General features: G+C 39.7%; 1 protein-coding gene across 4 annotated transcripts in view; it reads left to right on the forward strand.

Annotated features, from left to right (window-relative positions):
* The window catches only part of CNKSR2 (connector enhancer of kinase suppressor of Ras 2), a 281,178-nt gene that overhangs the window by 119,321 nt on the left and 134,479 nt on the right, over positions 1-27,378 (forward strand). For all 4 annotated transcript variants that reach the window (XM_054973601.1, XM_054973600.1, XM_054973602.1 and 1 more), the window contains exons 7-8: positions 7,986-8,045; positions 17,898-17,966. In XM_054973601.1, the coding sequence (XP_054829576.1) occupies positions 7,986-8,045; positions 17,898-17,966 (129 nt within the window). The remainder of the gene's footprint in view (positions 1-7,985; positions 8,046-17,897; positions 17,967-27,378) is intronic.

Raw genomic sequence — 27,378 nt, forward strand, 5'->3', positions numbered from 1 at the left:
GAACCACAAGTGACAAAAGGCACAGGTTGGGCACATGTCTGCTTCCCTCAAGTTTTGATGGGAAATGTAGGCATCCTGATCTTGCACCTTGACTCTCCGACTGCTGTCCAATGGACTTTTCAACTGTCACTTGTCCAACATTCCGCCAAGCTGCCTACATTTCCCATCAAAACTTGAGGGAAGCTGACAAGTGTCCAATCTGTGCCTTTTGTCACTTGTGGTTCTGCTCTTAAACCAATGAATTGTCAGTACCCTTTTTGGGCCTCCAATCTGGGAATCAAAAAAGTGCACCTGCCAGGTTTTACAAGTTAAATCATTAACACCACATAACCAGTTTGACCTAATAGGATCAATAGGGCAAAATCTGTTTTTTTAGAATTAATAATAACAACAACAACAACAACAACAACAACATTTGATTTATATACCGCCCTTCAGGACAACTTAATGCAAACTCAGAGTGGTTTACAAAGTATGTTATTATTATCCCAACAACAAATACCCTGTGAGGTGGGTGGGGCTGAGAGTGCTCCAGAGAGCTGTGACTAGCCCAAGGTCACCCAGCTGGCTTCAAGTGGAGGAGTGAATCAAACCCAGCTCTCCAGATTAGGATCACGTGCTCTTAACAACTATACCAAACAGAAGATGACTGGTCATATCTTCCATGGTCTGGTCATGTCCTCCCTACTTAAGCCATAAAATGTTTGCAGAGGGATTACTATATTGTGTTGCTTCAAATTATTCTACAAAGAGTTCCTGTTACAATATAGTGTACATGATTCCAGTAATAAAGCCTAACATTACTTTGGGAAATCCCATTATACTTTCTTCCTTGCACTTTTGAATAATCCAGCATACATTTTGCTCTTCCTGCAGTGAATCTAGAAAACATATTTTGTCATTACTTCAACTGTGTGAAATGTATTTTTGTTGTGATTGCTATAAATATGTGTCAATTTTGGATAATTAAGTCATATGAAAAATGTTATAATTTAAACACATTTAAATTCATCTAAAACTTGGAAAATCACATCAGAAAAGTCAAGTTTCTATAAATTTTCCTTAAATCACAACCTCTATATTTAAATTCTATCAACCATGGGTGCTGTACTGTTGCATATATGATATGTGCCATCAAGTTGCTTCTGACTTACGGCAACCCTATGAATGAATGATCTTCATAATGTCCTATCATTACCAACCTTGCTCTGGTCTTGCAAACTGAGGGCCATGACTTCCTTTATTGAGTCAGTCCATCTCATAATGGGTCTTCCTCTTCCTTTTGCCTTCAGCTTTTCTAGGACTTAAGTTTTCCAATGAGTCTTATCTTCTCAATAGCCTTAGACTCGTCATTTTAGCTTTTAGATAGAATTCAGGTTTGATTTGATCTAGAACCCACTTATTTGTCTTTTTGGCAGTCCAAGAAATCCATAAAACTCTCCTCCAACCTCACATTTTAAATGAACACTCTGGAACATGAAGACGTAGGGATGTACACAGGAAAATAATTTGGTAATTTCAGAGTTGGTAATACTTAACTGGAAAAAAATGGTATTCCTTGAATACTGTTTCATTCTCCAGTTAGATTCAGTAATGCAAACCAAATTTGTTAAAATTTGGCCATTGTTTCCTATGGGAAACTCAATTTAAGTATATTGGGTGGCTGGGGGTGGTCATTTTTGACTGAATATCACCAATTTTTCAGGGGACCTACTTCTAACTGTCCTCTAACAACCACCCCCCCAATGTGGACCCTGGGGGACATTTTATGGCCCCCTTAAAGAAAATGTCCCCAGCCACCTCTATAATCCTTTATTCCCTGTGGGGAAAACTATAGAGGCCATCCAGGGGTCTGGGGGTGGCATTTTGCAAGCAAAATCCATAAAATTTGGAGAAGATCTACTACTCACTGTCCTCTAAAGCCTCGCCAAGTTTTGGGAAGATTGAATCCCGGGGGGCACTTTAGGCCCCCCCCCCCCTAAAGAAGGTGTCCCCAGCCACCTTCAATATCCACTAATCATTTTGGGGGAAACTATCTGGGGGCTATACAGGGGGCTGAGGAATGACATTTTGCAAGCAAATTGGCACAAGACCTACTCCTGAAAGTACATCCAAACACCACTAGGTAATTTAAGCTAAACTGAACAAAACACCCCAACAAATGCCCCCAGAAGAACAACAACCCTGAACTAACAACAATTTAACCCCAAGCCAAATTTATGGCACCAAGCAAAAAGCAGTAAACATTATAAAGAAACGGCACCTTAATCACCAACAACAGAGGAAAAGAGCCCCACCAAAGAACAACCAGCAAAAACAGAGGTGATTTTAATAAAATTAACTGGTACTGTAAAACATCCACAACAAGATCACCCACAACAGGATCAAACAAAAAAGACCCCCCCCAAAGAACAAGCAGCAAAATGAACGGTAAATATAGCCAACTTCAAACCAAAGCCCCCCTCCCCCAACAAAATTTCAACCAAAGCACCACACACACAGCAAAAAAAATCCCATTTTTAAAATGCAAAGTAGAAGAAATTCCTCCGCCCCAACCCTATCCCTCCCAGACACAAGGCCAACTCCCTCCCCCACAAAGAGAAAAAACCTAGTAAGTCTAACAACTCTTAAACCAAGCAGTAGCAGAAGTCCTCCAGGCACAGCAGAAGTCATCCAGATACAGCAGGTCTCAGTAGGCAGCAGCAACAGGAATCCACCCACTCCAGGATCTAGTTGCAGTCCAAAGCAGGCCAGTCAGAGTCCAAACCACAGAAAGAGAGCCAACAGCAGCAAGCAGGCAGTATCTTTCAATCTCCAGGCCAGAACAAAATGGAGGCTGCTCTGAAGCAAGCCTGCCTAATATATCTCCTAGTAGACAGTTTGAAAAAGGCACTATCCTTACAGAGAATCCCATTGGCCAGAGAAGGAGAGCTCCTGCCAGGATTGGCCACTCCCTCCTCCCTTCCCCCCTGCCTTCTCCACCTCCCATCTGGTTAAAAAAGGCAGGAAGCCGTGTTTCTTTGCTGTTCCTTATCAAAGGAGCAGCAAGGAACAACCCAGCTATGATTTCAGAAGTTTACCGAATTTTTTACTGAATACTGAACCCGAATTGCATATCCCTATGAGGATCTAAACTCATTTTCAGAGATGGCCTCCTAAGAAACAAAACACTTCTCTCAAGGTCAGGGACCTTTTAGAATACAAAGAGGAGCGTGGAAAATAAATTCCATTGCTGTTTTCATGCGAAGTTAGAGGTGTTTTATCCTTATCCATGGATTTTGGCCTGGAGTTGTATCCCTTCCAGAATATTTGGTGGATTTATTTATTTTATTTGATTTGATTTATACCCTGCCCTCCCCACAGATGGGCTCAGGGTGGCCAGAGAAGGAGAGCTCCTGCCAGGATTGGCCACTCCCTCCTCCCTTCCCCCCTGCCTTCTCCCCCTCCCACCTGGTTAAAAAAGGCAGGATAGAAATATGACTTTTAATCCTTGTCTTGTTGAAAATATTTTATGTTGAGCATTTTGAGATTTTTTGGGAAATGTTAAAAAGTGCAACATAAACTTTGATTACTTTGTGTAATTGTTTATTATAGTGCCCTCACTTCAAACATAATTTCACTGATTTCTTTCATTAATTGTTTCAAAAGATGGGATGAGATATTTTGATTCAAAATGGTGAATGAGATGCCTTATTAAATGGATTTGTAGAACATTTAACACTATGGTATAAAAAGTGCAAATACCAAATATGTGATTGTGATTTGAGAAGCTTTGTTATGAATACAATATGAATAGAAAAGACAGAAAGGAATTTAAAAAATGTACTCATTGTTTACAGTGGCTGAGTTAGAAAATCTCTGTTATAAATTCTGTAGTATCTATTGAAAAACCAAGTTCTTAAGCTAAACTATTTTGTTGCATGTTCTCTTAGTAATATGATTTAAATACATACAGGTAATCTGGATGGCCTCTGATTTTTCAGCTTTTAAAAACTTCAATAACTTTTTCAGAATATTGAAGATCTAAATGTATGAAAATTGAAAATTAATATTATTTACTCATGCTCTTGAGTGTTTTTTCCTTTCAGTATGTAAGAAAACCTTCACACTTCTGGTTTATACAAGGACCACATGCTCAAATATATGCCTTAAAATCAGTGTTTGTGTTGTGTGGAACTTGTGCCATTATGCAAATTAACAAATTAAACTTCTAATTGGAAGAAAGAACTATAATCCTTTTTAAAGTTATAAAAACTTTTTTTCATTTAGAAATAAATAATATTTACACAATTATATGTGACACACTAACAGTATTAAGAGTATGCCACATTTGTCGAATAAATTTTATTTATTAAATTATACTTCTCTTCTGGTCCTTTGTATAAATACACACATTTAACTTAATATCTTCTACAGCTCACTCCAATGTACTTTTTTACACAAGAATTTTTAATTCCCGCCCCCCCCCCCCTTGAGCTTCTTTGATATTTCTTATTTTGGATATTTAAACCTCTATTACCTAAGTAACAATGCAATACAAGTGAAATAAAAATTATCACAGTGTGGCAACATTTACATTCATGCTGTTTACCTAAAATCAGTATGTATTTCACATCATTATTTTTAATTTTAATATCTATATTATATTCAGCTGTGTTGATTTCCAGATATTATTGTGTTGCATTCTATATTTTCCTTTTTTCTGTGCACTGTTTCAAAGAACAATCCATAGCAGCTGGTTATCCAATTTTAACAAGTGTTTTGTTGCCTATTTAGATTTTGGATAAAATAAGAAATGTTTCTTCTGTAATGTGCAAAGATGGGATCTATTTATTGTTGTTTAAAACATTAATAACATGCAAAGGATAATGGTTTATTACTGATCTATCTGGATATATCCTTGGGCTAGTTCATGCCTAAAACAAACTCATACTGTGACCTTCTTTTTCCCCACTCAAATCAGAAGCCAGTCATTCTGCAGAGATTTATAGGGGGAATGGAACAAAAAGACAAGATGAACAACTGTGAGAATGGCTGGAAGAAAATTCATTTTCTGGAGTTTGCTAACAGGGCCAAAACAAATGTTGTTACTACTACTACTACTACTACTACTACTACTACTACTACTACTACTACTACTACTACTACTACTAATAATAATAATAATAATATCAATTAGCTCTACTTTAACAAACTGCTATCTCAGGCAACCACATCAGTTTTCCTATTTCAAGTCTGGCAGTGTTTGACATGATTTTACAATGCTTTCAATAACAGCAACAAATCTTTTCTCATCATGTAGAAAATACTGTGTCTACTAGAGATGGGCACGAACCAGAAAAAAATGAACCATACGGTTCATGGTTCATCACGTTTCAAGAACCATGAACTTTCACGAACCTGCCCTAGTTCGTGAACCAGTTCATTTGGTTCATGAAAACATCACTTCTGGGCCAGCAAATCACCACTTCTGGATCATCAGAAGGTCACTTCTGGGTCAGCAGGAGGTCTGCAGAAAGCCCATCCCCTGTTGCCTAGGAAACTGATTGATTGGCGCCAAGATGTCTGCAGTAACAAACTGAAAAATGAACCAAACAAACTGGCCTAAAGTTCATGGCGGTTCATCAGAAATGGGCTCTGATGAACCACTGGTTTGCGAACCATGAACCGACCTGGTTCGTGCCAAACTTTCGTTCGTATTTCAGTTTGTGCCCAACTCTAGTGTCTACTATAAAACTAGTCAGGGTCCTAGTACAGAGACTATATTTAACATTATATTTTCCTTGTTTGCCATTTTCAGTCCATGTTTTGTTACACATACTTTTTCTTTATGAATGCCTTTCCTGTGCCTTTAGTGTAGAGTAAATTGCTCCTAGTTTCCATTTCCTTGATAGATGACAGAGAAATTTTAACTATAATAACTTACCATATTTGCACAAATTAAAGGAAGAACTTTAGATGTATGTTGGTTTTCATTCTCAGTATTGGAGGTGGGGAAGTGGAATGTGGCAGGAAAATGCTGCATGGGTACTTTCTGTTTCTTTATAGGGAACTATTTCTTAGACACAAACTGTACTTTACTTTCTACAAGGATGTCTTTTCTAGTATCATTGCTTCTTTAAATTTGGCCTTTGTTTCTATGAAAGACGGGGATTGTTTTCCATGTGTGTCCCCTAGAAAAAAATAAGAGTGGCATACTGCAAGTATTACTGAAATAAAATCAAGTGTCAGTAGTTAATGGAATGTTACAGTAGGGTTAATACAGGAAATACAGAAAATACAAAACCTAAAGGAGAGTATATATATTTAGAAAATATCACATAGCAAGGTAGTATAAAACTTCTGAAGGGGAGAGGGCTAGGCATAATTTGCTTTAACAAGCATCTTGTGTGTTTGAAGAGACTACATTTGATGTGCTATAAATTGAAGTATATACAAAGCATGCAAGTTGTTAAAAGGTTGTCATAAAATTATAGCTCAGATTCTTTAAAAAGTCATTTGAAAAATAAACTACATATACTTCAAGATAATACAAGTTAGCCATGATTTATTTTCCTTTGTGAAATTTAATTTAATCGAACTTCAACTTGGGGAGCAAACTGAATACACACACATTTTGTCCATGGTTTCTGGATCAAACATATACAGTTCTGTTCATGAAATAGTCAGGGGTTTGTGTATTAGAACAGTGGTCTTCGGTCTAGGACCCACTGAGCATGAGGCCCACTGAACTACAAGCACATTACAAAAAGTCATGTGGTATTAGAATCTGTTGCAGGACGAAGGGAAGCCAAGGTCATTACCTCACAGGTGTCATGGGACCATGAACTGCAGGTCAAAAAAGCTGAGTACAGGAAATTCAGGACAAGCACCAGGTGTACTGTAGTGAGGAACAAGCCCACAATTAAAGGAATCTTCTTCACTACTGAGTGACCTTACCTTGCTGTCCTGCTATCTGGGGTGGGTGGGTATGCATGCCAAGAGAGGGAGGAAGCTCATTGTGCAGCAGGTTCTTCCAGAAGGCAGTCAAAAACAAAAAAGGCAGTTCTAGAAGAATTTAGCAGGATGACTCTGCTATTTTCCTGTGGGTTGAAAACCACTATATTAAGAGAAGGTTTTCTCTAGTCAGTTAGCAAGTAGGAGGCTTAAAGTTTCTGAAGTCTTACTGAGTATTGCTGGTGATATTTACAGTTTTCCATAGTGCAGTTATCCTTTCCTTTTTCTCTATACCTGTATTAAAGTGAGATTTCAAATATATACATATATACTGCTAGTTATATCTTATAAGCTATTTACTAGTTGTATCTTATCAGTTATCTAATGTTTCTAATAGCTTTTGAGAAGATTTTGCATTCTTAAAGTTTTAGAACTTAGAATGCCATCTTAAATCACATGCTTGTAGCTATGAATTTGCAGTTCAGTATGTTTGATATAGTTGGGAAGCATGCATGCCTTGATCTAATGCGACTCTAAATACAATCCACTTGAAATAGGCCAATCCAGTGTTCAGATTTTGTAATGGCGTGCCATTCATAAAAGTATTTTGAGACAAGCTTTATATACATATTATAAAGCTGATGCACTTATAACTGTTACCACGTAGAAGCAGTTTTAAATAGCTCCACAGAGATATTGTTCACATTAGTTTCTCTTGGTGATGGGGGATATTTTTCCTGTTCCCAAACCTCTGAGACATTGTCAGTGCTTCAAACAAAGCCCAAACCCAGTGAAGAGCCACTGCCTATGAAGGGATGCACCTGAAGACAGCTGCCACAGCAATTTAAAATGGAAGATGTGATAGCTCTGAATTTTTATTTTGATCATAACTTTTTAAAAATTCAGAGTGGTATTCTGGTGGCATGTTTTGATATATCACCCAACTAATTTTTAAAAGAAGGGAAATTTTTAGATAGCTGAGAAGTGTATATTGAATGGCAATAGTTTGAAAAAGCTTTACAAATTCTTCCATGATGTCTTTTTCTTAGGGTATGTACATTAAATCAACATATGATGGTCTCCATGTAATTACTGGAACAACAGAAAATGTAAGTATTGTTAATAAAATTCACTGAGGCCCTGAATTTTGGATTATGCTAAACCCCCTGCTCCTTGCTTGCAAACTAGTATGTTTTTTACTGCAGTTGACCTAAAGCATGCTTAGGGGAAAGAGGGATGCACGGGGATAGAATAATATAAACCAGCTTAGGTTTAGTTAATTCTTGTAATGTACATAAATGATTGACTTTTTTGAAGGACAGGACAAAGTGTCTTACTTTCAATTTTTTTTAAATAGAAAGCATGTTTTCAATATGCATAAGATTTTCTGCTGGTATTTCCATGGTACAAAAACTTATCCATCTTACTGAATTTTACTTGTGAGGTATGTTACCCTGACTGAATACTTAGCCCAAGATCACCCAGTGAGCTTCATGGCTCAGAAAAGATTTGAATCCAGGGTTCTGCAATCCTACTCTGACACCATAGCCACTATACTATACTGGCTTAGGCTTGTCAGCCCCCCAACTAGGGCAGGAATTCCCCGCCCCCACAGGCCATTCCCTGGACCTACTCATCTGGCCAGCATGGAGGAAAGGCACTTGGAGGAAGGTGTGCTTGCTCGCTCCTGCGCTTCCCTGTTACACTGGAGAATAGCATCATTTTCTGGCATGATGGGGGAGCTGCAGGTCATACTGAAGCCCAATTCATTAAATATTACCCATTTGGAGGCAGTTTTTAATTAATTGGGCATCCGCGCAATCTGCAACTTCCCCTTTTCTGGTGCAACTGGGGAACTGCATTAAATTCTTTTAAAAACACCTTCAAACAGATGATTTTTAATTAAATTAACTTCAGCATGACCCACAGCTTCTCTGTCGCATTGGAAATTGATGTAATTTTCCAGCACAACAGGGAGCGTGGGAGCACACATGCACAAAGTGCACACACAGGAGGTGAGTACCCCCAGCCCCCTGCACACCTGCTTGAGACCTGGAGGACCTGGCAACCCTATACTTGCTTTTCCTTCCTCTCCGCACACACCTTCTGTGAGTTTTGTTAAGAATTCTTGATCTTATTGAGGATCTGAAATTGAATTATTCTCCTTGAAATATGAATCCCAGAATGAAGGGTTCCTAATGAGATTGCCTATTGCTTAGCATTCCACAGATAAAAATGGAGATATGTTTGAAATACCTGTAAGGTTACTGGCAGCAGCCTTGTTGCACCCCTCTTAGAAAGCTCACTTGCCTCTGCTGAATTCATTTAATTGGGACAGTCTGCCTGTGCTGCTTCACAAGAAAAGGAAGTGATTGTTCTTTGAGTTAAACATATGATAGAAAACATAATAGCCCTACCATCTGTTAACAGTTAAAATATACATCTGCAACTGTTTTGTGTGAACTGGCAGAGTGTGCACTGCGCAGTACATGGTGCCTTAGTTTCATCTGTGTGAGTTCACGTATGTGTGTGTATGCCCACATAAACTAGGCCAGATATATTACACTATTCTTGGGATTTATCACCTAGAGGTTGAGCTATGAAGAATATTAACACTGGTATCTCACACTAACAATTCTAGTAAGACATCCCCAGAAGGAAAACATTGAGTGTAGTTCTTTATCTAGAACTGGAGCAAAAAAAGGGTGGGGATGTTCTGGGCGGGGGAGATAGTTGGAACAAATGAAGATGCTTTGCTAATTTAAATTGTTCTATAAAGTGTCTCACGAATGCAGATTTTTCCCCTTACAGACTTAGTAAAACTCTATCTGTCATTTATTCACTCATATACATTTGTGCCAGCATTTTACTTGAAACAGTCTTGACTGCTGCGGGTGTTAATTGAGAGGGACAGGTACACTTTCATAATCACCAAGAGGCCCCCTTGAATAAAGTTACTTCACCTCACTCATATGACATATCACATAGATAAGTGAGAGTCTGAGAAAAGTAAATGGAGGCAGTGAATGCGTTGTAAGGGTGTGTGAAAGAGAAATAATGAACTATCTGAGAGGGGATTTATTTTAGAGTACTCTGTGTGCCAATTCAATCCCCCCTTCAGCCAATAACTTCTCACAGAATTAAGACACCAAACAGTGATTTATAAAGAGATATGAGCTTTATTTGCTAATAAACCTCAGATGCATATCCTTTCTAGAATAATATACATAATAGACATGGGCACAAACTGGAAAAAACAAACCGGGAGGTTCGAGGTTCATACAGTTTCACGAACCACGAACTTTCATGAACTTGCCCCGGTTCCTGAACCGGTTTGTGTGGTTTGTGAAAACGTCACTTCTGGGGCAGCAGAAGATCTGCAGAATAGGAGTGTGAGCTTCTGGTTTCCCCCTTTTAAACGCCACCCGCTTTTCAGCTGATGGCAGGGGAATCCCCATCAGCTGAAAAAAAGTTGTCAGCTGTTCTGCTTCTCATGTTTGCAGAAGTTTGCTTATTCCCTTGCTGGCTTTAAAAGCCAGGAAAGGGCTAAATGGCTGGTTTTCCCTTCCTCCTTTGTGGTATGTACACACACTCTTTTTTTCAAAGGCAAAAAAGTGTAGCAATGTTGTAACATTGTAGCATTGCAACTTTGTAACATTATTGTACTTTCCTCCTGGTTTTAGAAGCCAGGAAAGGATTAAATAGCTGCTTTTCTCTCCTTCATTAAATAAAGGTGGTCAAAAGACCATCGGGAAGGAAAATTCTACAATACTATAGTGCAACAGTTTATAAACCTTTTCAAGTGATTTTAACAATAATACATAATTACATCATATTACATATCATATCATTTTTCAACATTTTTCAGCAATCTTATTCATAATACATAGAAACAAGAGTCCTCTGCAAGAGGACCTGAGGGTGTGACAGCAATGCAGCAGGAAAAGTCTTTAAAGACTCAAAATAACGTGTCTTCTTTAGCTTTTTTCTTTTTTCAAATTTCTCTCCTTCATGGCATGTTTCAGGCTTTGCAAAGAGAAAAAAAAACTAAGCGTTTTGCACAGCCTTTTGGAAACAAAGTGGCAGGCCTGAAACATGCCTTGGAGGGACGCCGGTGCTTTTTTCAGTTCATGGGGGATTCCTCTCCTATCAGCTGAAAAGCAGCCAGGTGCACACCTCTACTGAAGAAAGCTCATCTCTGGTTGCCTAGGAAACTGATTGATCAGCACCAGGCTGTCTGCAGTGATTAACTGAAAATGAACCAAACGAACCAGCCTAAAATTTGTCCCGGTTTGTCAGAAATGGGCTTTGATGAACTGCTGGTTCGCGAACCAGGAACTGGCCAGATTCATGATGAATTTTGGTTCGTATTTCACTTCGTGCCCATCTCTAATGCATAAAGACCAGTTACATCGGAGGATCTTATGTACCCTTAGCACTGATTGTTTACAGAATAATTGCTAATTGTTTAAGAATAAAAGATCAAGGGGGTTAATAAAAACATCCCTTCAGAATTACATTTCCCAGGATACATGGCACCCAACAGCCTGATTGTCGGGCCAGTAAGATCTCACTGTAATGTAAACACCTCAATTCTAAAGTCATACTTTTGTTATGGGTTCAAAATGCTTCCGGGAAATAAAACATTCAAATCTTAGTTGCGAAGTAAAAACAATGAAAATATTTACAGTTGGAAGGAACTTTATCGCTTCACTGCAAGACTGACCTGACCTGTAGTTTAGACTCTAGAGTTAAGGAGAAAGAATCTGCCTATCGAGACAAATTTGCCTCTTGTGTGGGTGGTTAGCTTCAATAACACTCACATAGGTTTTTAGGAGAGGGTCCTCAGAAAAATCCCTTAACACTATCATTGCTTTGAGTGTTGTTTCTGCTGAAATGGATTCCATTGCCAAACAGGTCACTAGCTTTTTGAACTAAATAATATCCCAATATGGTCTCATAGCTTCTTTGTATTGAGATTTGTATCGCTGCAGTATTGCTGTGCATATTTTAAGGTCTTTGCAGATGCTGTCTTCCCTTTAAGAAGTAAGTTGTGTGTGTGTGTGTGTGTGTGTGTGAGAGAGAGAGAGAGAGAGAGAGAGTATGCATTATTATTTACCTGATTCTAGCACATCTACATAGAATTGTAATAAAGCATCAAAAATTTTTTAAAAATTATAAGTGACTTCATGAATGTTATTTCGATGTTCTATTTCTGGGGTTTGTGAACTCAAAACAAGACAAAATAATCTAAACAAATTATTGCTATATAATGTAATTTGTCCCACTTCATAAATGTAGTTCAGTAATATCTAAACCATATTTAAAGAAAGATGAATATGACCTTTATAATTCATTCTTAATCTAACAGCTTCAGGTGCAATTTTTGATTATCGCTGACAGTAATCCATTTTGTGCAATCCTGAAGTGGCATTACACATGCAAAACAGACTCATTTTTTGCCAGAATGCTGTTGCCCCCTCTATCCCCAAGGGGCCTGAATGAGAGGTCAAAAGCAAAACACCAAATTAGGAGTGAAACCTCACTATCCAGGGTAACATGCCACCACCAGTCTCTCTAACTAAACCCTCAGTTGTGCAACTGAGAGACAAGTTTCTAGCCCTATCAGGTTTTAAACAGGAAGTCAACCATGCAAGGTAGGACACCTGCTGATTGAGTTCCACAAAACAATTCTTTGGGTAGCTGTGACCAAAATAGGCCAAAGTACTGGATTCACTAAGCCACAAATAACACCACAACAGTATAATGGATAGAGTTTATTAAGAAGAGTACAAAAGGATACAAATGTAGAAGCATGTCTCTGTCCCATTTTGTTGCAGAGATATGCATTTTTCCTTGTATCTTCACAAGGAAATAGGCTAGAGACTTACTTTTTTAAAAATGAAAGCTGGGAATACAGAGAACCTGATGCATATTTTTAAAGATATATTTTATCCTATTAAAACAAAAAGGGAATACAGAAAAAGAAAGGGACAGAAAAGGGGCAAACAAATCAAATATAAAGCTGTGTGCTACAAGGATAATTAAAATACAGAGTACAAAAATCATAACCATAGATATTAGAATAATAATTAGAATAATAAATAAGCCTTTTTAGTGTATATATTTCCAAATAAACAACACATGCATAATTCAAACCTGTTTCTACTCATTTAAAAAAATAAAAAGTTATTTCATTATTATCTTATCATTCTTATCATTACCTTTCCTTAACATCATTACCTTTCCTTATCCATCTTATCATTACCTTTCCTTAACAACTGTTAATAATAACAGTGCTTATTGAGTAATATAACTAATTGCCATAACCTTTAAGAGTGTTTAAGTAAAGTAATATTGGAAATTCCAACCTGTTTCTACTAGACATGGGCACGAATCAAATTACAAATCAAATTTCATGACGAATCAGGCCAATTCGTGTTATATGAAATGTGTTATGTGGGGCTCTGGTTTTTACAAAATTCACGACTTTTGGGGCCAATTCGTGAATGATTTGTGATGCTAGACAGGCTGGCGCTAACCCATTGATTCCCTAGGCAACATAGGCCCAGAATGTCTGCAGACCTTTTGTTGCCATTGGAAACCCCAATCTTAGCCCACATAACCTTGAGGCAGCTCTCCCTGCCAACTGGAGAGCTTCCATTCTGCCCTATACAGCAAGGAGCAGGGGGGCTAATCCCCTAGGCAACTGAGGAGATGGGCCTTCTGTAGCCATGGAAATACCAATCTCATCCCTCCAAACTCTGTTACGCCAGTCTGTCTGACAGTCAGAGACCTCCTGTTCTGCTCTATTTGAGCATTTCTTATATAAGACACAGCTCTCTGTGTCGTGCTTTTCAGTTCCTGTTGACAGAGGGAGAGGGAGGACCTGTTGCTGGGATCTGGAATGAGAGAGTGGAATTGGGAGCTTTTGGCTGGATTTGCTGCTGCTTTAAAAGAGACCGAAAAGCCTCTTCCTTATTTTCAGCTCTTGGCCTTGCTGGGAAGGCCATTGGGTGAGGGTGCCTTCTTTCCTCCACCCCACCCAACCCCAGTCTCAGGGCATTGCCTGGCTCTGGGGCCTAGCTTGACTGAGGCCTACCTTTTTTTTCTTCAATTTTTCTTTGCTTATATTCTTATTTAGAGCATCTGTTCTTGCTGGCTTGTTGGCCGAGGGTGGGTGGAGGAGAGCCTGCTGAAATCTCCCTGTGATTTTGGCATCTCTGAACGGGGCCATTGAAGTGCCCTGGGTTCTGATGAATCATGAAACTAACGAATTGTTTCGCGAAACAGGACAATTTTGTGAAAGTTTGTGATTTGTGATTAGTGGAATGTGATGAAACACGAAACGCTCGTTTCATTTTTTCCCCATTTCGTGCCCATTTCTAGTTTCTATGCCTTAGCTTAAAAAATTTAAAAATCCTTATTTCCCCTATTTTTATCATTGTCTTTTACTTATATATTTCTTAACAATGACAATATTGACTTTTTGCCATTATTTCAGTATTATCTACGGTACAGTCTATTCTACCAATTATCTTTGTATAACTAATTATCTTACAGTCAAATTATAAAATATATCAATGTGCAATCATATTCAAAATTACAGGACTAAGACATCTTATAAATTTTATCCATTGTAAGCAAAATAATTTCCCCATTTCTCTTCAAATTCTTTAATTGGACTATTTATGTAACTTGTCAGCATTGCCATGACCACATATTCTGACATATTCCGCGTATTCTGACATATTCCACATATTCTGATGCATGTTTTGATATAATGGTGTATCAATATAATGCTATGAAATTGCAGATCAAAGAAAAAATTTATGCTGTAGAGAGAGGAAAAGGCTACTATGAGCAAAATGGCTGCTGTATAGAAGGAACTGGAAAAACCTGAACTTTTCCACCTACATAGTAGCCTCTCAGGCTTTTGTGTGATATTTCTCAAAACTTTGGAGTAGAGCAAGTTTGAGAAAAATTGGAGAAAAGTGGGGGAAACCCCGAGATGTGCATGGTTGCACCACAATGCTGAGGGGAAGCATGGAAAAAACCCACAACTTCCAACAGCATCGAACTTGCCCAGAACTTGATAGCACAATGACTTTCACAAACAGAAATGCACGTGGTGATACAATAAATTTGACTCTATGTAAGTGGCTGCCCCAGTCTTTTTCTTGTTTTTCCACTTGTACAAGAACTCTAGTGCAAGGAGATGTTTAGCACTGGATCCAACTCGTTATATTTTACTAGAGTTTAAGTGCATTTGATGTAATCCTGTGCAGTTTTAAAGCACCTGAATCCAATCATCATCAGTAAATGGCTTGAGAGAATCGCAAAGAACTTGAGACAGAACCATCAATTTGTAGTTCTAAAGTTTATGCTATATATGGACATGTAGTATAGTGATTTTGTTCAGGCTTGTAACATTTGGTTGATTAGTTGGTTAGATTAATTAATTAAAAGCCTTTGCTTGATTAAAAAGATGCTCCCGAATATGCAGGCAACAGATTTTAAACAATTTAAATATATATATATATTTACAAAAACTTGAGTGGCAGGTATCATCTTAGAAGAAGCATAAATGAAGGAATGATGGTTCTAAAATAGTGCCTAATGCAACACATTCATCCATCATTTAAAAACAGATTTTCTTTTTCAGAATTATTGGCTTTATTTGTATTTAAGTAGATTAATCAATTAATCAACTAAACCTCATATGAATAGATTATTTATTTCATTGGATGACAATCATACTATTTTTATCTATAAGCTTTAACTGTGCGCTTTTGTCCCAATATTTTCAATAGGCTATCCATATGCTTTATTTCCTCTGGGTTTTGTACTTAACATTAGACTACCAAATTTTACATCTGGAGAGTAAGTGCAGCATATAAAACATCTGAGGAACAATCCACTCAAATTTAAAATGTTTCTAAGATCAATTGATTTTAATGTAAGAAATTTATATTATATTATATTATATTATATTATATTATATTATATTATATTATATTATATTATATTATATTATATTATATTATATTATATTATATTATATTATCCAGAGGTCCAGCAAACAGTCTTAACAAGGAGTTGAGAGAAATGCTTTCTGATAATTACTGGAAAATGCTTTCTGAAACTGGAATTGACTCAAGGGTATACAATGTAAACGTGAATGGGATCTTTGCTGCCTTCCTCTTCCTAAGTTTCCCTAAAAGTCATCCCTGAAAGGTTGAGATTTGTCAGGTTAGTATGAGCTATAGGAGCTACGGGCACTGTAACGGCAGAAGGGACCCCTCCTTCTCTCTCTCTCTCTCTCTCTGTGTCACACACATTCACACACACACCATACAGTTTTTGGTTTATTTGCAGAATAGCATGTGAAAAGGGGAAGAGGTTTTCTTGCAACTGTCCCCACCTCTGTATTCCCTTGACCCTCAGGACCAGTAGAAGGGAGGGGGGAGGACCAGGGGGCTCCAATGAAAAGCAGAGGCGGCAAAACTACGTTTGACAATTCCTCTTATTCATAGTTCATAGCATTTCAGCTTTGATATTCTGGAGTTTCCCAGATATATTATGATGATGAGTCCTTAGAATTGAAGAATTATTTATTGACACTGGGCCACTGTATATTGGGTTGATCTGGAAAATTAATTGAATTGAAACAGAATGTAAGGAAAATTGAATTTATGCAGTATGAATCCATTGATTTTAGTGTGTAAAGACTGGAACAAGTCTGAAAAGGATTACATTCAGGCACAGAATATTCTGATAAGCAGTTTCCAGGATTTGCCATATTCAGGGAACCATTTTGACTTAGATTTGCCTCCTGAAGAATCCATTTCTGTTTTCTGTGGAATCTTTGTGTATTGCAGAAGTTTCACATGGATGTTTTAGGTGCAGTATATTTGTGCATAATGTACCAGTGAGGTCCACTGGGCCCTTACTAAATAGAAATGGAAAGTGCACGCTTCCCCTGTGCAATGCAGTGAAGCATCAGTAATGTTAGAGCAGCTGTCTTTTGAGCATTAGCAAGGTTTTCATTGAGGAACATTTGACAGGTTTTCAAAGTATCTCTGGATTCCTGAGAACCATAGTTTGTAAACTGCCTGGATCCAGTAAAGTAGAAAATCTTTTATGACCCAGAATTCAGCTAGATAGATTCTTAAGCACACAGAGTTATGCTTGATTTATCTGCTGATTTCTTAATGGACACCACTCACTTCGAGTAGCAAATATTAATAGATTATGAAAGGTGTTGAAGAACTGAAAATAATCATCTTTTTGGTTTGGTCTTTTTGTTCATTTTCTAAGGTGTGTTCCTTTTTTCCTTTACTTTTTCATTGCAGCAAAAGAGAATTACATTGAAGTTTACCATTTTCTCCACCCCCCGCCCCAGGTTATATTACATATACTCACTAGGAAAAAATACAGAATTTGAGTCCAGTGGCACCTTGTTGGTCTCTAAGGTGCCACTGGACTCAAATCCTGCTGTTCTATTGCAGACCAAAATGGCTACTTACCTAAAATATCACTAGAAAGAATGTTTACTTATGGGCAAAATTAATGCTCTAGAAAAGAATGGTTAGAGTAGTTAACTTATGACTTAATATTATGGATATTTTGGCGCCGTTGAAAATGCTCACTACTTCAATACAATATGATAGATTTGTATATGATCTGATAGATTTATTTAAAAAATTATAAGACTGACTGTGTACTCTTAATTTTTTTGCCTATATTAATTCTGGTGTGAATCTTATTCAGTGATTCATTGTGATATGCCCTAACAATTATTGTATCTTTAAATTTCAAAATACTAAATACATATTTTGCCTACCTGAAAATATAGAACTAACACAGTTTGCATAGCTTAACAATCTTGCTTCTGCTAAAAGAGAGATGATAGCCAATAAGGACTGTATTCTTTATCATCTCTTTTATTTTAAATTCAGTCACCTGCAGATCGGTGTAAGAAAATCCATGCTGGAGATGAAGTGATTCAAGTTAACCACCAAACTGTGGTATGTATAATTGAATTCTGTATCACTTGAAGATAAAAGCGTGCAAACTAATCATCAGCACATATTAAAATGTACTGTCACAGAGTTTAAAATTACTCATCTCTTCATTTTTTATGCTAAAAAAAGGAGTGACAAAGAATACGTAAGGCTGACAATCTCATTCACTAATTTCAATGATTCGGAGTGATTTTCCAAAGGAAAGAAATACACTGTGTGCTTATAGAGTTATGTCTTTCGTAGTCATATTGAAGATTGAGTGTAGTGGATCCCAGTCATTCACTCCAAATGAGCTTAGTTATTTGCATCTTTGAACAGTGTAGGCTTATGTTAGTATACATAAAGCTATTGTTTTTTTTTTTGTAGGATTGAGGTACCATTTTGGTCAATTCAAGCTAAATCTTACTTTTCTTGATAACTAGCCACCAATTTTTGTGACATTCACTCATCTAGAAAACTTACAGTGCAGTCCTAAAGAGAGTTACACCCTTTTAATTAATTTGAAGTCAGTAGGTTTAGAAGGGTGTAACTCTGGTGAGGATGACATGGTCAGTGATACAGAAAATATAATGAAATTGTTGGGGAAAACAACATGCATAGGAATTGCTACTTAGTTAGTACATATTTATACACATCATAGGATGACTGGTCTGGGAAAGTATTTTTTTCCCCTCTGCTTTGTTCACATGGAAGGATAAAGGTGTAAGAGGGTTTTTTTTACGTAATATAGTTGCTACTAAAACTATGTTTTAGCCAGTTCAGAAGCAGAGTTTGGGAAGCCCAACTGGCTCTGCAGTACATTCTCATTGGGTGGACCAAAGGGAAGACTTTGCCCTTAAGGTCTGCCAGCTGGGACCAGCCCCACAAGCCGGGGACCAGATCCTGTGTAATTCCAGGGTACTTCTGGGATGGGTTCTCGAATAAGGGTTGTTTATGGTGCATTCCACAGGCCCCTTGACGATGTCACTTCCAGTTTAAACTGAAAGCTACGGTGTCTCAGCAGGCCCTAAACGTAGCATTTTAGCTGTGCTTGGGACTATTAAAGAACTGGGCCTGCAAGACACTTAGCTTCCAGTTTAAAGTGGAAGTGGCATCAATGGCACCTGCAGAGTGCATGCGCACTCTGGCCTGCCTCCATGTACGTTTGTCCCCACCCTCCACCACCAGGGGAGCAGCAGCGGAGTTTGAGTGCAGGGGCTGCCATGGTGGGGGATCTGTCAGCCCTACTTGGAATGCTATCTTGTATATTCTGGATCTATGTTCAGTTCTCTCAAGCCACCCTTCAGCTACCAAGTACTGTCATTACTCCATAAGCCTTTGACTGCCTCCAGCCAGATATCTGAATGTGACACTCTTCTTGTCAAAAAGCTTGACAACATGGACAGCAGAAGGCTAATAGTGTTTTCATGGGTTTGCAGACTTTTAAGTCAAAAACAATGTATTAAAATACTGATAAGACTAGCAGCCCTTGTGGTGTTAGGGCCGATTTTCACTATGCTCATGGTTGTTTGGATCCAGCATCATATCCTCATTAAATAGGAATGGAATCTTGATGTTCAGAGTCAGTAAAATTACATTTTGAAGGGTGACTTCAGTTTGTTGGCCTCTAGATACATCTGGTTGGCTGCTTCATTAAACAGAATGCTGGACTGATCCAGCATGACATCTTTTAAGTTCTGCTTTGTGTTCTTTTATAACTGTCTTCCCACCTACGAGGATCATCCCAGCTGGCATTTTCATTTTTTGCTCATCATTCCGCACTGAGTTTATGATTCTCTGTATAGAGTAGGATTAAGAGGCAGACTATAAGACACCTTTCTCCTTTGGTAGGAAGTCAGCCTGCAGAGGATGGAGGCAAATGCTTTGCCTGAATATGTTTGCTTGGACATGCTGGTAGATGAGGCTTCAGTCACTTGTGGGGAAGAGGCAGAAGCCAAGGCTTTACATCATTGTGACAAGCATCCTCTGTGCCCTGCAAATGGGAGATAATTAGACATATAGGCTTCCCTCACACTCTCAATGGTAGTAAAATACAAAATATGGACACTTGCGTCTATAACCATGTATGGTGGAGACATAGCAAAGATAAAGGATGATGAAGCCCATCTTTGCTATGTGAAAGATACATCTTAATTAGCATAGGAAGACCCAGCATGCATGAGATTATATGCACACCAGTGTAGAAAGCATATTTAAACAGAGTACAGTGAGGTAAGATGTGGGAAGGGGCAATGTTTATCTTTGACCATTTTTGTTTAAATATAGACTCTGTGGTAGTAGTAGTAAGTTTATTGCAATTAGCCATTGGCCGTAGCAAATTTGCAGTTAACAAAATATACAGTTGATATCAACTTTATAAACTGCAAGGACTACAAAATATCAATACAACTACAGCAAATAATACCCTAGGACCATAAGATGAATAAATATCAATCCAGATTCCCTGCTAGTTGCCACGGACTCTGTGTGAGGATTCAGAGAAATACTATGCCAATGCACGCAGTCCTGTGCTAGCCTTGTAAGTGAGAATCCTAATGCGTATAAAATGGGGATACTTGTTCCTATGTGTTTGAAGGTTATTAGGTACAGTCTCATGAGTAAATAGCTCAGTCTCTGAGAAGTTCATCTCGGGTGGAGTATAGAAGGGAAGTTAAACCTAAAAATGTGTTTTCCCATTGAAAAAATGGTGCTATTTGATTGCATTCCTAATTTGATTAGTATTAACCCCAGTATAAAAAAACCTCAGTTCTTTTTAAATTAAATAAAACTCAGATCCAACTTTGTTGATTTTTTTTTCTTTTGCATACCCTATTGCAGAAGTGGTATCTATGTTTAATTTATGTTTGTTTACATTAATTTTACATAGTCTTTTAAGGACTATAAAGTGAACCAATTGTATATGCACCAGAGAGCTGAGTGGATTATACTGTATGTGAAGGGTCATGGCTGACATTAGCATGGAACTGTCACATGTGTGAGAGGTTGTTATCACACATTATAATGTCTGTATGTGCGTGAAACATCCTCTGCCTCCAGTTCCAGTTCCACATTGCAACTCTAGATGGTACTCTGACACTCAGGAGCAGCTTTTCGTGAATGCAAGAGGCTATCATAGATAGGTGGGTAATGCAGAAATGGATTTTGCTCCCATACAGAGATCTTTGGATTCAAGTCAGCTACTTGTCAGAGCTTCATGATATATGCAGTTTCTTACTAGAATAATAACACTTTTTATCACTGCCAATTCAATATTAATAATTATATTGGATTATCTCTTTATAAAGTCATTACATAATCCTATATATGTATTCTTTTAACATCAACCAGATGCTCATAAAAGTGACATTTTCCATTCAGATTAAGATAATATAAACCGTATTTGATTCCTTGCTGCACCAGGAAAAACAGTATATCTAAATGATAGCTCTGCTAAAGCCTTGGGGTACTGGAGAGTTGTTGTTAATTAAGCTGCCACGTGTAAAAAGTGCTAGATAAAACACAAAAGGCCCAAGCAAAATCTGGATTTTCGATTCATATTGAAAAGAAAAAGATATAGCAACAAGAGAAAGTCTGCTTTAAAAAGTTAAAGATTAGTGCAATTCAATAGGGCAGTTCTGGCCTTAAAATGACAGTTGGGTCATGGTATCTGAGGTGGTTCAGAATTAGAAAGCATTTTTCTGGCATGACTATATAAATATAAATGTAAATATAATTAATATAAAAAGTATTTTACTTTGCATAAAATAGTTATAGTGGAGATGTTTTATTTTTGAACCACGGACTAAGAATATAGTACTTGCTTATAATGCCAGTAAGACTCTTCCCATAATACAGGTATTATGTTTTCTTGTTTTTCTTGTATATGGGCATTAACATTAAAAAGTTTTAACTCCAGATAATAAGGATTAATGCAATATCTTACTGGAATAAGAAGTCAACTTGTACGGTTCCCCTGCAGCTTTCCAGGTCATACGCAGTGGCCTATACACAGCCACATATTCCAAAGTTTAAGAGCTCTTAGATTTTCTTAAGATGGTATAACTATTTTCACTGATTCCTCCCTCCCATTGCAGGACTCTGCTTTGTATCCTATTCTCTTCTTAATTGTCTGCTGATCACCAGAAAGAGCATTCTAGTCGGCCCAATTGGCTACATTAGTGGAAATCTCCCCACCCTTAAGATAACAGAAATGTCTTAAACAGTTCAATCCTAAAGCCCCATCTTATGCCTGTGGCCACACTTCAGTGTAAATTCAGTGCCACTCATCTGCTTCCTAAGGACTTTTGTGGGAGAGCTGGGCCTGCCAGCCAAGCCTGGCAAGACACATTCAGGAGTGAATGTGCTGCCATTGCCCAGGCAACACCGCCAGGATTGACCAGTTACAGGGCAGCAGCAGTTGACAGCACCGTGAGTGGCAGGGGAAGGAGTAGCCAGTCCTGGGCCATGTTTACCATCCCCAGCTGCCATGCCTCCACCCTGCAGGGAGAGGCCCCCACAATCAGGCTTGCTGCACCCTAACAGAGGTGCTTACCCTGTGAGGAGCCCCACCCCAGGGGGTGGGACACTGACAGTGCAGATGGGGTGCTCGCCCACCCACTCGTCCAACCCCATTCCCAACAAGGAGCCAGCTGGCGATGGAAACAGCACTCGCTTGCAACCCCCACAACCCCTGCTGCTGCTGCCCCAAGGAAGATGCCCCCGTCACTGAAAAGTGAGCCCAGAAAGGCAGCAGGACCCAGTGAAGGTCGCACTCACAGCCTGTAGCACTTGGGGCCCCTGGTCCCAGAGAGGCAGGTGGGGGGGGTCTTCAATGAGTGACAGGAATGCCCATCGGAAACCATGCAAGATACCATTGGAGGTGATGGAAGCGACAAACACCCTTGGACTTGTAGCAGCATCATTTGAACACATCACTGCATCACAAAGATGAAAGGAGAATGCAGGTTGGACTTCAAAAGCCAAGCTCTGGTCCTGGGGTGACACTTCCCAGAGTGACCTGATGGCCTGCGGGTCCAGAGAAACTGCTCCAGGGGGCCATCCCCCATCCCCCTGTGCCAGATTTTCCAAGTCCATCTCTGCATCCATAAACAATGAAAAAGACAGTGGTCCATCACAGAGGAGGAGCCCCAGAGATCCCAAGATGTCACTCCACATCTCCCTCCTCCCGGCAGCAAATGCCCCCCCCCCTTCCTCCACATGCAGCGGTAATCTGCCTGGCTCATCAGATGCCAGCAGCTCTGTCTGTCAGAGAATGAGAGTCCTCAGTGGGGACATACATGGGCCACACTACAATTCCCACCCCACTGCCTGAAGTTACATTGAGGGGGGAAGGGGGCAAGGAAGCTGGACAGGGCCGCAAAGCATCACTGGACACCTGCTTCTTCTGGCAGCCGAACCCACCCCATACATCCCATCCCTGAGCCAGGAATCATTCACTGGGATGTGTGAAAAGACATTCCTACGGGGAATGGGAGGGGTTACTGCCATCTACAGGCAAGCAACAGACAGGCAGTTTATTGTTTTTCGACACATATTTTATTAAACTGGAAAAGGCAGTTTGCACAGCAGTCAGATCTGCAAAATCCATTCTTCATACTCCCCTCACGGGTGAGGTTGAGATGCGGGCTGCCTTGGGGAACTGCTCCCTGGGCTGAACCTGGATGGTACTCGAGGAGGATCACCATGGGCTGGAACAGCCGTGCTCCTTGGTCTCCCTGCCTGCGAGGGAAGCAGACACATGTGTGACAAGGGACCCAGCCCGGTCCAAAGCCAAGCCCAGTCTGCAGTGTTATAGGAGGGTGTCCATTGTTCTGCGTGGCGGCAGCAGCTCCAGTGTCACAGGTGCAGCCCACAACCAGATGATGCATGACTCTCTGGTGAGAAAGTGATCTGCATCGAGATGGTCTTATCCTGTGAGGGAGAAAGTCAAGGGGCTGAGCAGGGAATTACGAACACCCAGTCAACCTGTCCTTTGGTCGCATTTCCTCCTCTGCCAGGAGAGGCCCTGGCTGAGGGAGTCTGAACAGAACTCCCAAATGGGTAGTTGGCATTCTCCCCCCCCACACACACACAGATGGCTGCATGAAGAGCAGTTTTCTGGACAACTGCCTCCGTGGTAGGCAGCCGCTGCTGCCGAGCCCCCTATCAGCGAGCCTCACCTGAAGAGGCTGGCGTTCAGGAGGGTTCAGGTGATGGGGGCAGCTGGCACAAATCAGCAAGCTGGGGTAGCCACTGCCCCAGCTCCTTCTTACCTATCAGTGCTCTCTCGCCCCTTCTCAAGCTGGGACTCTGAAATCAGATAACCAGCAACAAGACTTGGGTGGTTGTTGTTAGTCAGACATTCTATACTTTGCTCTTCTTCTCTTGAGCGAATGCAAAGTGTTCCCTATTTTCTGCTAAGTCCCCCCAGCGCACTCTTGGCCCACCACTGTGAGCACCCACTCACCTGCTTTGTGCTCTAAGTCTCTACAGCAAGGGGCTGTTGGGCAGAGCCTTTCTCGTGGCATAACTTTTGGCCACTGTAGAGGGTGTTCCTAGGCCTGGAGCAACTTTAGAAGCCTACTAACTCACAGCCTGCCCCCTCTGGCCTGCCCCCTCCAGCTCCAGCACAGAAACTTGCGCCATACTTACGCCTCTGTTCGGTGGCCCGTCAGTGGTCGCACGCCTTGGGCGGCCGCCAGCACAGGATGGGGGTTACACCTGTGCAAGTGTGAGTTATGCCCATGTAAACCTTAGTCCTCTCCCTGAGTGATTTCCACCCTACCCACCCAAGGATTGGGTTGCTCATCTTAGGAACTCCACAAATATTGGTTTTGGCAGAAAAATTTGAACTTAAAACGCTTCTAATGCCATAAATAGAGTGCAATCTGGTCTAACATGTTTATGTTGACTTACACTTAGTAAACAAAATTTTAAAAGTACCCAGTGTTAACTTCAGGTGTCAGTAGCATCAATAATTGAACTAAAATATTTTATTAATAAAAATGTTTAGATGTTATACTTACACTAATGCAAAGCTATATATGGATTTTTAAATTATTTCTGTCCTACTGACTTGTGCTATGAATTTCATCAGCAACTTAGGTACCCTGTACATTTGGTGATACAATCTGACAAACTAATATCTGACATTCTGTATTTTCTTGAGCACCACAGTGCCATCCTGAGGAGAATTATACCCTTCTAAATTCTGTGTCAACACAAACATGTTAAATCAGATCACACTCTTTTTAAGGCATCAGAAAAGTTTCCTTTTTACATTTTCCTGAAAAAAACCTACATCACTAATTCAGTCATGCCACTTCCTAAAAGTAAGTTATCTTAATGTATAACTGCTGGGAGTTTAGAAGTATGTAACTCTGCTTTAGGATTGCACTATTAGTCACTGATGAAACAAGCAAGGCACTGGAGAAGGAAGGAGTACAGGGGAAGGAGTGAGACTGTTAATCGCAACCCTGTTAATCACAACCCTAACCACCATGATGATTGGAGTACCATTCAAGAAGGAGGGATAACATCATATAGTTGCCTAAGCAGTGCACCATTTCTCACCACTAGAGCTATATGAGAATGAACTATGAATATGCCAATCACAAAACTAATAGTTTAGAACAAACATGCAGAAATGTAAATGAGTGCTCTCCAGTGAGTCTCATGAACAGTAAAAAAATGGTTTCAAATACAAGTAAGATGTCCTATCTCTATGTGATACTTTGTACAGGTTGATCTTTAGTCAGCAATGGACTGTTTTGAGATAGATATATTTCTTGTGTGTAGAGTACTTGTGTGGAACATGAAAGAAGGGCAGGTTCTTTCTCTGTAGTGAGGTGCAACAGCTGCATTGTACTCTGGTACTTGTGGGAAATGCACAGAATTTCCCTTATGAATATTACAGACAGTGGAAGCACAAGAATATTATGTTAAGTGATGTGCATCTGCTTATGCTTGTTCTCTGTGGGATCATATTGTTAAAGAAAATAAGTTAGTCTGTAGAACAAAGATGGGAGAGAAGGCGAGGTGGTATAGCCTGATCTTGGAGGCTAAGCAGGGTCAGTACTTGGATGGGTGGCCACCAAGTAAGACTGCAGAGGAAGGCAATGGCAAACAACTTCTGCTTCTCACTTGCCTTGAAAGCCTTTTGCTGGGGTCGCCATAAATCAGTTGTGACTTGTTAGTGCACATGCGCGCATGCACACATACACAGAAGAAAGCAAATAACGCCAAACATTTACTTAAGTGATACATACATTTATCAAAGTGTAGTTATAATGTGAATTTCAGAATTTCAAAAGAAGAAAGATCTTCCAGTAATGCCCTGATTGGTAAAACCTCAGTCCAATATTCCTTCATAATAAAATCTTTCACATAGAAAAAATATTCTTGACATGCTGGTCTGATTATTTCAGTATATGTTTTAATCATGATAGAAAATGCACAAGGATCACACGTGCCTATCCTAGTGATATGAAAAGTTAACTGTGAATGTTGTATCTTCCACAAGTTTCTTCAAAATTCTCCAGTGACATCTTCAGTGTGTCTTGAAAGGTGCTTCAGTAAATTCCAAAATGTACAACTAGTACAATTGTCAGCAAACCACAAAAACCTGAGAGACACTCATTAGTGATTACTATAACTGCAACCCTGAAGCTCTGCCTTGGCATAAGTACAGTCGGTCAGTACTGTGTAGACATTTTGCAAAGGGAAATGGCATAATGAGTGTGCCTGAGTCCCTAGCAACCATGGCAATATATATCAAATGGGGTAGTGCTCCATGGACGTTTCTATGTGGCACACAGAGACACAACCACCCACCAATTAGGCCATGCCCCTCCCAACACCCTGCCCTCCTCACAAAGTAGGGAAAGAGACCTGCCAGTACCACAAGTCCAGTAGAGGCCTGTGGCACAAGCAGCAGGACCCCTGGAGGGAATGCAAACAGGTGAGTGTTTGAATCCCAGCCATTGTGAAGTTCCCATTTGCCAGGCAAAGTGACTGTTACCTGCTTGCTACACTGATGTCTGCATACAACAATACCTCCAACAAAGGCTTTTCCACCTGCTCCATAGCTCACTGGGGAAGGATGCCCATGTGTCAAGTAGGAGGTATGTGTCTGAGCCCCAGAAGGAGAAGGTGGCCAAAAAGCAAAGTCCACCTCTTGCCAGGCAATGCACTGATCAGCAGCAAAAGACAAGGCAGAGGTCAGGCTTGAACTCATGTCTCCCACACTTAAGACCAGCACCCTAACCACTGAGCCAAACCAGTATACACAAAGGATGAATGGCATAGGGGATTGGACATTCCACTGCAGCCACCAGCCATATATGGAGCCACAGAACACTGCCCAGACAGGCATGGCTCGGCAATAATAACCGTGTGCTTATGTACTGCTCTTGTTTACAGATTAGTGCCACACTCA

Source organism: Eublepharis macularius, chromosome 3, assembly GCF_028583425.1.
Source record: "Eublepharis macularius isolate TG4126 chromosome 3, MPM_Emac_v1.0, whole genome shotgun sequence".
NCBI lineage: Eukaryota > Metazoa > Chordata > Lepidosauria > Squamata > Eublepharidae > Eublepharis > Eublepharis macularius.